Source organism: Gossypium hirsutum, chromosome D05 (genome assembly GCF_007990345.1).
Source record: "Gossypium hirsutum isolate 1008001.06 chromosome D05, Gossypium_hirsutum_v2.1, whole genome shotgun sequence".
Lineage (NCBI taxonomy): Eukaryota > Viridiplantae > Streptophyta > Magnoliopsida > Malvales > Malvaceae > Gossypium > Gossypium hirsutum.
Window position 1 is genome coordinate 47,810,643 of NC_053441.1, and position 12,641 is coordinate 47,823,283.

Below are 12,641 nucleotides of genomic sequence, written 5' to 3' on the forward strand. Positions count from 1 at the left end.
TGAAATTCTATTAATTAAATTGGCAACTTGATGCTATCTATTATTAATTATTCTGGATTGTACGATAATATGCCATAACCCTAATTCAACGATAAGTATGGGTTATGGGTGTTACACCAGTCTCCTGTATTGACAGACTAATATGGCGGATGCACCCTTCATATAATATTGCTAGAGACTCTTTTAGAAGTTTCCTTAGATCATATTCAAAATTTTCCATAAGACTAACCAAGTAGATCTATCATTAAACTTACTAGTTCTCTATCATCACATTAGTTAGCAAATAAGTCTCAAAATTTACCTAGATCATGACATGGAAGCGTTCGACCAGACTTTGCCACAAGCACGTTATAGAATACGTAACATAAAAATCACAAAATAAGCCACACAAGCTTAATCGAAATATCCCATAAAGGCCTTACAAAACATGCCACGAATGTGCCATAGAATTACGTGTTTATTGTCCCATTGGACTATCTTAGAGGTTTCCATGGAGTTTCTCCCACATGGTCTTATACATAACTTCATGTCGTGATCTACCAGTCTAGTCCATATTTCATTGGAGGCATCACCATAAGTGTTTCCGTTATCATACAATGCCATGGGTCTTAGCCACATGGTCTTATACATCCCCATGTCGTGTTCTACCAGTCTAGTTTACATCTAACCGAAAGTTATACCATGAGGGTCTTCGTGGTCAACGTGATCTGCCTGTTCGGTTAGCAGTGTACCTGCCCTACCAGAGGCATCACAAATGGAAGATTTACTTACTTAACACCACATGTACTTACCCAAATTCATGCACCCATCTTATTGATTCACACTTTTCTTATTCATGCAGTAACAAATATATTTCATTCATAACATGCAACTTGATGATACTTCTCACACACTTACCAGACATTTGAGATGACATCAACATAAGTATTTCCCTTGTAAATTTAACATGTATAAGTCAGGATAATGACTCACTTAAAATTCACCTACTGTAGCTTGAAAATCCCAAACCCGAACGTTATTCTTAAACCAACAACAACAACTGCTTAAAGAACATGGAACTACCATTAAAATACATTTACAGACAGATTGCTAACATCTCAATTATAGACGACCACCATGCAGGGTCTCTTATTCATATCTTGTTATTTATGCTTCATAACTTCTTTACTCATTCAAAAACTCAACATACAAAGTTATCAAACTTAACATGAGGTGGAACATCCACTGATTAACTCAAATCCTTAGCTTCCAACTTAATAAAGAAGAAGAGAACATCTAAGTTTAAGAAGAAGAACTAGAGAGTAACATTGGATGAAGAAAAAAGAAACCATCCAAACATTCCATTCTCAACATATATATATCCCCCAGTACCTTTTAATGGATCATGACAAGTGTCAAATGTATACAAAAGTTGTCCCTTTAGTGTCTTACAAAACCTGAAAAAAATATAAAAGAAAATTTGGTATCAATGCTATTTGACCAGTTAAACCATTTAGTTGACTCTCAACCAATCACGTTACAAAACCCATTTTGCACATCGTTCGAGTAAACTTGGCGTACTATACCTATTAGCGGTAACTCATATATGGTGTGTTATACTCAACAAGAACTGCCAAGGCATACTCTTAGCTTGTTGTACTCCTTCAATTAAAGAATATTACAAGAATTAAATCTTGAGAAGCTTCTATGGGCAGGTACTCTATGTGCCAAACATTAGTTCGCCAGAAACTTAAAAATTAGCAGACTAACTACCAAAGTGTGCCAAAATAGATAACATTCACATCTCGCCTTTCTCTCGGATCCACAAAATTGGGATGTGATGATTTGTGCAGTTTACCCTCTTTTTTGCATCATATAGTAAAATGGTCCAATTTCAATTTTAGTCCCTAAGCTAAACTCAAATTTAAACTAAAAGTACAAGATGAAAATTTAAATATACAAATAGTATAGAGACTTGAATTATATTGTAACATTCAAATATTTACTCTATAATTTGATCTAAAAATAATTAATGATTAATCCAATACAAAGTGTTTTAGAATCCATACTAATAATAAAATATATTTGTACTTGTCCCAGGTGGCGACAAAGGATAAAATTAGGCTTAAAATGAACCAAAACCAATCTAAAATTCAGGCCCTAAATTGGGCCTTCGGCCTATTGTACCTGAACTTTGAACTTAGACGGGCTCTAGTATTGGACCTAAATAATTAAAAATAAAATTCAAAATTCTAGTAAATTTCTTCCCTTTTCTTTTCACCAAAACATGCTCCAATGAATCAAACGTATCGCCCTTAGATTAAATTAAATTCAAATAAAATAAATTTCAATTTAGTCGCTAAAATTTTAAGGAAAAAACAAAGCAAATGGCACAAAAAGTTGACATAAATCCCTACAAACTAATCAACATATGTGATGAAAATTTTAACTACCAAATTCAAAGGGCAAAACAGTAAACAACTACAACAAATCAGTAGGTATATGTATAACACAAATGAATATGTACATGGCGCGGCATGGTAATAAATCTCACATAGAAAATACCAAACACTAAAATTTATAAAAAAATAAAAAAAAAAGTATGCCTATAAATTATTCATAATCAACAGAGCACGTAATAAAGAATCTACAAAAATAAAGACCCAAATCCAACGGCCAAGAATAGAGCAAGGCCCCACCGTGGACCCAGATAACGGGGAACGCCGCCGCTACTCTCTCTCTCCTGCGTATTCGAAGTGGTGGAACCGTTATAGTTAGGATTAGTGCCGTACAACAATTGAATCCCTTGGATATCATCGTCCGCCAGTTCCACTTTTCTCGTCCGCGAAGTGATCGATGGGTACATAATCGCATCCTCTACCGACGAATGCCCCAAACCCAACAGATGCCCGATCTCATGAACGGCCACCGACTCCAAGTCCACCGCCGTCGACACCGATGCCTTCGTCACATCACCAGAAACTACCCAGTTCTCATCCCCGTCCAAATGGAGCCTTCCGCTTGTGGGAGAAAAAGCGTGGGCCAACGTCCCTAAAACCCCATCGAATGGCTCGCCGTCTCCGTGGTCTCCAGTGTAAAACCCGATCGTTATGTCCGCCGAGGAGTAGGAATCCACTTGCGTGAACGTCAGCGGCGTAACGGTTGACCATTTCTGGAAGGCGCTCGTGAAGACGGCTTTTACTTCGTCGGTTAACCCATTCGCCGGCAAGAAACTGTACGTTAAGTCCTGCCGGTTCGAAGGCCAACGCGGTGTTCCCGGGAAGAAAGAGAAATGCGCCGTCGTGTGCAAGTGTCCGGTTGTGTGAAAAGACGACGATCTACCTGAGTTCATGGAACTCGTCCCGTTGATTACATCGGCGTTACCGCATCTGGGCCGTACGATCTGTTGAAGAGTCTGGTCATCCAGTTGACCAGTGACGTTAAGGTTGAAGTTCTGCTGGTATGTTTTCAATGCCTTTTCTAACTCATCGTCGAAGTCCTCGCTGAAATTAGAGGGCGAGTTGGGTATATAACCGAAATGGTTAAAGTACTGTTTAAGCTGCGACAAACCTTCCCGTTTTTCGCCTGGCCGGCAGCCGGCAAATTTGTTGAAGGCGTCCCATGTGGCCTTTGACGTGGCGTTGTTCTTAATCCATGACGGAATATCTGTGATATTGGGAAAGAATCTAGCTGAAACTGAACCAAAACATACCAAAACCCAAATCGCAATCACCAAAACTTGAAACTTCATCTTCTTTAATCTTTGAGCTTCCCTTGTTTTTGTTTGAAAAAGAAATGATAATGGGGATATATAATAGATAAAAGAGAGAAAAACCCAAAGGAGTTGAAAGCCGGTTGCTTTGAATGTATAAGTGGGAGTTTTTATATATTTATTTGAAAAGTCGTGGGGAAGAAGACAATGATGGGGGTTGAGAGTAAATAGAGAAAATGAGGAATGGTTAAATTTCTGGGAATGTTCTAAATGCTGATGTTTTTAGTGTTTGTTTAGTTTTGAATTCGCAACTCTGGGTGGGGGATTGGGGGCAAAAGAAAAGTCTTTCAGGGTTTCATTGTAGAATAGTATGTTAGGCAGGTTGGTGGAAACTCGACATCATTTTTGACGCGGTAATGAAGGGCAAGGAAGAAGCCATGAAGGCCGAATGCGCCACTAAAGTACATAGTATAAAACAAAATTACATGGGGGTGTTTTGGGTCTTTTTGATTGACCAAAATTCAACGTGAAGCTGGTTCGATGATAGTAGGGTTAATAGTATTTTAATTGAAAAAATTATATTCCTAAAAATAATGTATTTTAGTTAAGATATATAAATATTTAAAATTCACATAAAAAATTAATGAAAAAATATTATCTAAATTTCAAACGTTGACATTGATCTTTTAGAATTTTTTTATTACTAAAATATTTGTAATGTTTTTAAATTTAAAATAATTATTTCTACAGGGGTTACACCCTTAGAAATTTTATTTTTTAAAGTTATGATTGGTTCGTAAAATGTAATTATAACTTTAATAATAATAATAAATAAGTTAATTTTCATTTAGAATTGAAAAATATAATTATAAATTACACTCAAATTTATTTATTGAGTTTCTCTCTAAACACAACCGAAAATATTTATTCATGGATTAAGTCTTCGATGAGATTTATTAGAAATTTTACTCACACGATTCAAAGTACTAATTAATGACAAATCAAACTCAAGGTTGAGTAAGAAATTTAAAAAAATTTCAAGATTAACCCTTGAGCCCCTCAAGGTGCAATGCCACCAAACCTGAGTGGTGTTATCTTTAATTTGTAATATTTTGTCATTGGGATTCAATTTAAAGAAAAATTATTTGTTTGTATAGTATTTTTATTATTGTTTTATCATGTAAAATATAATATAAACTATTATAATATTTTATTTTTATATAAATTATAATTTTTTATAGATTTTTTTAAGGTGAGCAAAATTCGATTTGATTTGAAAAAATCGATTTTTTTTTGAATTTCGAGTTAATAGAATCGAGTTATACGATTTTTTGAGTCAACTCAGATAAGTAATTCGAGTTTCGAGTTCAAGTCAAGTTGAATTTTACAATTTTAATAAGTCGAATAATTCGAATAACAGATTAATGTATATACCCCTTTGGTCTCTATCAATTTTGAAAATGAGTAAATTAATCTCTCTCTCAACAAAAAATATAAAAAAATCAAAATAATTTTTAAAATTCAAATCATTTATAAAAATTCCAAAATTTATATTTTTTAAAAAAATTATAAAAGTTTAAAAAATTTCTAAAGAATATCAAAAGAAACTTAAAAATTTTCTAAAACAATAATTTTTGTGACTTAAATAAGTTAATTAATGATTCAAGTTTATAGTATCTTTCTTTTTTCTTATTTTTCTTTGAAATTTTTTTCAAATACATATGATTTCAAATTATATGCCTAAACATGAAATTAGTTATACTGTAACAAGATTTTAATTTGACATGTTTAATTTTTTAATTTAACTTGAACAATTTCACTTGATTCGACTCAACTTGAATTTCATGTCACTAGACTCGATTCGAAAAAAAATTTTAAATCGAATTAAAATGATAAAATAAGACTCATCATTTTAATTAACTCAAAATTTTTTGATTCAATTCAATCCAACAATAAATCATATTTGGATTTCTGCATGTTATGTTTCCATTCATTATATAATTTAAGAATTGAATCATTGAACCAATCAGATATTTCATGGTAAAAGAAAAAAAATACAAACTATTCAATTAGAGATTTAATTGGATTTTGTGAAAGTAACATATTCTAATTTTATGGTTAAATAAATAATTCAAGTTGGCCCCTAACCTATCTCTCTAGCTTTGAGAAATACGGGCTATTTTATCAAATTAATCTAAAATAATTAAATATTTATAAGAATGATCCAGGTTCAAAAATATTATGAGAGTGACCTGAAAGGAACGATGCCCGTGAGTTATGACACCCTCTTGACTAGCACTCATGTTTGCAATCCCCTAAAATTACTAAATGATTAGAAAAGCGATTAAAAATATTTTTTTAATGCCGATAGTGCAATGGTTGGCACCCATGTGTATTTTTTTCATTTGTATTTTTAAAAATATATGTTATATCGGGTATTAAAAATATTTTTTAGGGTGTCAGCTACCTAATACATGACCCCCTGAAAAATATTATTTTTATACCTGGTATAACATGTATTTTTTAAAAATACAAATAAAAAAATACACAAGGGTGTTGGCCATTGCACCGTCAGCACTAGAAAATATATGCAAACATGGGTGTCGGCCATGAAGGCACCATAACATATAGGACACTATTCCTTTCAGGTCATTCCCGTAAATGATTTTGAATCTAGGTTATTCTTATAAATATTTAATTATTTTGGACCGATTTGATAAAATAGCCAGAAATACGTTAAAAAGCCTATGTCATTCATCTTTCTTACTTCTCATTTGTCAGTCAGAGAATAGACTATTTTTAACAACAAAATCATGAATAAATTAGATAAACCATAGTAGAAGTCCCTGTATTATATAGTGAATTATATTTTGGTCTCCGTACTAAAAATATTGATAAACTTAATTCTATATGTTGGATAAAATGGTAAAACGATCCCTCCTCTAAAATTGCATAGTTAAATGCTTATGTGACATTTGATGTGTAATAATGACTTTAGAAAATCTTGTAAATAATAAAATGTTGGTATATATATAAAAAAAAATCTACTTCAACACTTGTTCTAAGTTTGGATAAAAGTAGAACAACGAATCTATCTTTTATAATCCATGTAAATATTTTAAAGGCTAATTTCCAAAAAATAATGAACGTATTTTTAGAATTGATATTAGAGTTTGATTTAATTTATGCATATAAACCATTAATATATAAAATTAATTATAATTTTAATGTATTAAAATTACCAAATTGATTATAAGTTTTTAAATTTAATGTCAAAATATTAATTTCATTTTTTAGTTTTAATATTAAAAATTATAAAATTTTATATTTTAAATATATTTTCTAATTTAAATGAAATATAAAAAATTATTAATTAAAAAGTAAATAAAATTGAAACAAATACTATAAGGTCCACAATCGATATTTTCAAGAAAAAACAAAGCAATGCTATACCTAGTGTCAATTGCTTCAGGAATTGAGAATGAACAAGGCAAAAAAAGATGAACACTTGATATGTTTACGCAGATTGGTTTCCTTATAACTATAGGGCCTTGCCTAGAGAGATAATTCATTATCTTAAACATGGTTGAGCATGTTATCCTATTATGGTTTTCTTCAAAAAATTGCCAACTTAAACATGTCAAGTTTTCTGAGCAAGCAGTGCAACAACCAATTGGCACTGGTCCAAGCACTTATCAAAAATTGCCTCAGCAACCTCCCTTTTTGGAAAAATTTTGAACAAAACCATAACAGGAGACTATACTCAACAATAGAAACAAATGCTAACCCTAAGTAACCCCCTTTAATCAATCAAACTTAACAATCAAATAAACAAATGCATTACCAATCAAAGTACAACATCTACATCAACCTTTTTCATTTTACTCCCCTTTTTTGTTCAATATATATATGTCAACACACTCCCCCTTAATAGTAGCACCAACACACTCCTCTCAATAAGATGTTTCAGTAGGGGTGTAATGGATGCTAACTCATCAACAACTTTATCTGTGGGAGATGTAACTTGTGGAACAAAAAGGATTTTTACCACAAGATCTTGAGTGAGTAAAAATATCTTCATGTTGATTTTCAAAAGTTGTTGCATTAGTTGTCACTTCACGTTTCACTCGTGCATACCATTGATCTTTTCTTACCCAGACATGCTTCTTGTATTTTGGTTGAGTTGCAACTTGTCTTCTAACATTTCCCCATCTTAAGTCATTCAACATCTTATAACAATGTGGCTGGATATGACCAACCATACTACAATAATGACATATAATCTTTCTCTTTTTATGCTCCTATATTCCATGAGATGGTCTTTTATTCTTCCTCTATATAGATTTTTGCCTTTGACCTCGAGCAGTGCTAGGAGCAGTGGACACTGGTTCTGCCACGGCTTGCTTCCACCTTTGATCTCTTAGCATTTTAAAGTACCTAGGTCTGATATGACCAGAAACTTTACAATAATGACAAATAACTTGATTATTAGAGATTACCTTCTTTTCAACATGGATCTTGAAGCATTCACATTGATTATCATTATTAGTAGCTTTGACAAACACTATTGAACTTCTCATCACATATTTTTCCTTTTTCTCAACATAGCCAATGCCACTTTTTGTTGCATTCTTTTTTCCTGCAGCAAGGATTTCTTCAAGTTTACCACTACTGTTATTAAACTTTATAGTATGGATTGTGTATTCGTAAATTCTTTTTGAGTAGTCACGAAGTCATTCCATTATAGTATTGTGACTGAGCTTTCTATAACGACATACCATTACAAAAGTAACTTGATCAGTTCTAGTCCAATAACCTTGTCATAAGTGTGTTACCTTCATAGGGCATCCTTAATCTATTTGGGATAAATTCTTTCTCCCAATATGATCCTATTTTATCTCATAGTAACCATTACATCTTATTTCATGAAAAGTCGATTACTATCAAATACTAATAAATACATTCATCATAGAGACGAATGACCCATGGTCATGTTTACTTTCCATCAACCATGTAACGTCAATGAGAGGATATCATTTACCTATATCTCGGGCTATGAATTCTACTATTGTGAATGACGCTACATACTGCAAAAGTCCTATACCCAACGTACTAGCTTTCGGTTCCCTATCAATTTGAACTTAGGCTTTTACTTACATCAAAATATACGAGTCGCACATGCATAATTCGTCATCTACTTAGGATTAAAGTATGACACACATTGAACGTCACAAGTGAATAAATCCATAAATGGATTCAAGATCTATTCTTCTTGGGTCCAATCCAATATACTATTAGTCTAGTCAGTCGCATTTATGTCTTTATCTTTTGAGAGTCATCCGCTCCGATGCCCAAGACAAGACATCTCCTCAATTGGACTTGATAGGCGACATATTAGGTTTTCAATCGGTTTACTCATTTTCGATTAGACTAAGGACATGTTTAGGTTTACTAATATAAGTTTTCTTTCCGTATTACGATCCAACCACGTAATACCACTTAGTATTAGTTTAAACATTAGACAACCAGTGAGCCAATATTTGTTTCCATTTTGCTTTGCATGCAAAAATAACATGAGGAAATTATACAAAGTATATTAAAGTAATCTATGAAATATTTTATTAACCAATCTGTTCGAAAAAAATACAAGTTCACAAACGAATATACTACACTTAGGGCACTAGATCCAACATTGCAGCCCAGCTGTTTTCAGGTTTCATGGTTCGAACTTTATTTATTTCTTTTGTAAGTGGTTCCTAACTTGATAAAAAACCTTCTAAGCCTTCTCATGAATAGACTTATAAAGGCTCTTAACCTATGTAATACCCGATTTTTACCCCAGGTACAAATAAAAATGGCCCCAAAAGAAATAGCCCAATTACAACCAAATAAGCCCAAACCCAGACATGATTTTCGAGGCCCAAATACAGTGGCCCAAAACAGATGAAGAAACCCTAGGGTTTCTATGGAGTTCATCAGCACCGTAGCCACCAAGCCCCGCGCGATCTTCACGTGTAAGAAACAAACAGCAAAAAAGGAAAGAAAATCAAAGATTTACAGATCAAATAAGATCAAATAGATTTTTGTTTTGATTTTTTATTCTTATTTCGGCTATAAAAAGCCACTGAATATATTGTAAGAGGGATCCCGAAAAAATCAATAAAAAAAAGCATGTTCACACAAAAAGAGCAACTGAAATACAAATCAGAAAATCAATAGGAAACGCAAAAAGGTTGATATATTTTCTCGTTTTGTTATCTATTTTCTTTTTATTTTTTTATTTACTAAAATAAAACGAAATAAAAGGTAAAGAGACTCACCATGATTTGCTTCTGAAACGCCACGGGCGATTGAGGTAACCGTCTCCGAGGATAGACGGTCAGAAGCCGAAGAGTTTCTCGAAGTTAGGGGCTTTTTCGGCCATATTTCAAAAGATTTGAACCCAAATTTGGGGTCTAAAGGGTTGGAAGGGCTAAGAAGGGAATATCCCCTTTTCCGGCCATCACAGACAGTGGTTCCGGCGCCGGAGATCGGCGGTCGGCGCGGTGGCCGGTGACCGGCCGATGACCGGACCCTTGGCCGAACGAATGGGAAAGGAGAGTTTTTTGGGAAAGGTTTTTGTTTTTTTTTTAAAACAGGCTTAAAATGATTTTTTATGAGAAGAGGGTTTTTATAGGGTACCAAAACGGTACCGTTTTGGAGCGCCCCCTAGACGCCCAAAATAGTGTCGTTTTAGGGAGGCCGAACCGACTCCGACCCGACCCGGCCTAGGATCCACGTGTTTTTGAGTGGAGGGGTAAATTATGCTTTTAGCCCCTCCACCCCTTCGCCTTTTAATATTTTTACAATTAAGTTTATTTTATTTTTAAAATTCGCCTTTAATCTATTTTCAATTTCAATTTAGTCCATATAGAACGACGCCGTTTAGAGGAAAAGGGAAAATTGCTCTTGCAGTCCCTCCATGATTATTTACGCGTTCAATATGGTCCTTTTGGCTTTATTTATTTGCAGATTTACCCCAAATTTTTTATTTGCAGTTCAATTTAGTCTTTTTTATATTTTTCTTAAAATTAGTTAATTTTAATAATGTAATTATCATTATTTTTATTATTTATTGTTTTCTTATGTACATATTTATTTTTTTTTCAACTAATATGTTTCTCATATTTATATATATACATATATTTTTTATGTAGATATTATCTAATTATTTTTTTCGAATATTCTATTATATTTATATATATATACGTACATATTTTTTTTTATATATTTTCGAAAATGCTTAAATACATATTTATATTTTCAACACATATATTTTAAAAATTTATATATGTATAATTATATATTTTTTTCTTTATTTTCATAAATGCATTATATATATAAATTTTATAATTCAAAATTTTATATGTAAATTATGTGTTTGTTTTTTTATTCCTCATAATTTCAATGAATATATTATGTACCTTTTATTCTTTACGTAATTTATTTAATTCCTTCTTTTGTTTATCGATTTATGTTTTCATTTATATTTTAAAAGCATGTTTTTTTATTTTGCTCATTTATTTGATGCTTTGCTGTCATTGATTGATTTTTATTTATTTATATTATTTCTATACAATTGTCGTATTTATTATTGCTATTTGTTATTGCGACATTTATACATGCATTCAATATAACATTACATCACTTTTTTTTACTCGAGTTTAAAAATAGAAAATTTTCAAAATTGAGATAATACTCTTATTTAGGATTTTCAAGGAAATTGAGCCCTAACGCATTGGGTTCCAATTTTCTTCATTAAATCTAACAATCAAGAATTGCTCATTAATCAAAAAAATAAAATGAAAAGCTTGTTGTTGGGAATTTAATATGTTGTATCCGAACGTATTGGATGTGACGTATTAATTTCTCGAGACAAAGATTTTAAAAAAAAAATAATAACAAAGGAAATATTCCAAGTTTAGGGTTTTAAGAAATTGTGCCCTAACGTATTGGGCCGCGATTTCTTTATAAACCTTAAACAAATGAATGTTCCTTTAAATTTTATTACACGAGTATTTTGGACTAATTTATTTTCGAGGAATTAGAATGTCGTGCCCTAACATATTGGGTGTGACATTTTCTTTCTCCGAAATGATAAGAGTCTTAATAAGTAACGTTTTTTAAGTTTTTATTAAGGATCATATTTTAAAATTCGACATTAAGATACTAATTAATTAACTAGATACCAATTTTGTGAGTTACGAGGGTGTTAATTCTTCCTCGTACGTAACCGACTCCTGGATCCATTTTTCTAAAACTCGTAGACCAAAGCTATTTTTTATGTGATCCAATCACACCTCAATAAAAGATTGATGGCGACTCCCAATTTTTGTTTTTTTAAGTCGACAACTAAAATATTTGTTTTCAAAAAAGTTGGTTTCGACAGCTTGGCGACTCCACTAGGGACTTTTTAAAAAAAATAAGAGAGTCGAGCCATAAAGTTGATTAATTTTTATCTTATGGTCGAAAAAATAAATTTTAAAAATTCATGATATTCTTTTTGCATTCATTATTTTCTTGCTTAATCGATCTAAGTATTGTTTGCATTATACATTACATGAATTGAATGATCTTGCCCTTCTAAGTGGGAGTGAGAAACTATTATTTCGTGAGGTTTTCACCTCCGTATAGGATAGTGGATCGCTTTCGGAATACATCGGTACCTATGCCTTCGTGAGATTTTCATCTCCGTATAGTCATAGGGAAAATGTATTCCCCTGAACTGAACTTGATCTATATGAGCCTATAATGGGTGAAGATCGAGGAATCTGCAGGTTCGGGTACCTTTACCCTAGAAGCTGAACTTCATATAGTGAACCTTAGGAATCCACCTTAGGTAGAACTACACTGAACCCTAGTAGATATCCAAATAGGTGTTTTATTATTTCTTGATTATGTTTGTATGATA

General features: G+C 32.3%; 1 protein-coding gene across 1 annotated transcript; it reads right to left on the minus strand.

The window, feature by feature from the left end:
* Positions 1-2,461: 2,461 nt before the first annotated feature.
* LOC107903694 (metalloendoproteinase 2-MMP) lies at positions 2,462-4,132 on the minus strand. Its single transcript, XM_016829837.2, has one exon. It carries the CDS (start codon positions 3,728-3,730, stop codon positions 2,627-2,629), a length of 1,104 nt encoding a protein of 367 aa, XP_016685326.1. The 5' UTR covers positions 3,731-4,132; the 3' UTR covers positions 2,462-2,626.
* Positions 4,133-12,641: the final 8,509 nt, after the last annotated feature.

Excerpts from the sequence above, each read along its gene's own strand:
- LOC107903694 (XM_016829837.2), bottom strand. The coding sequence starts at position 3,730 with ATGAAGTTTCAAGTTTTGGTGATTGCGATTTGGGTTTTGGTATGTTTT.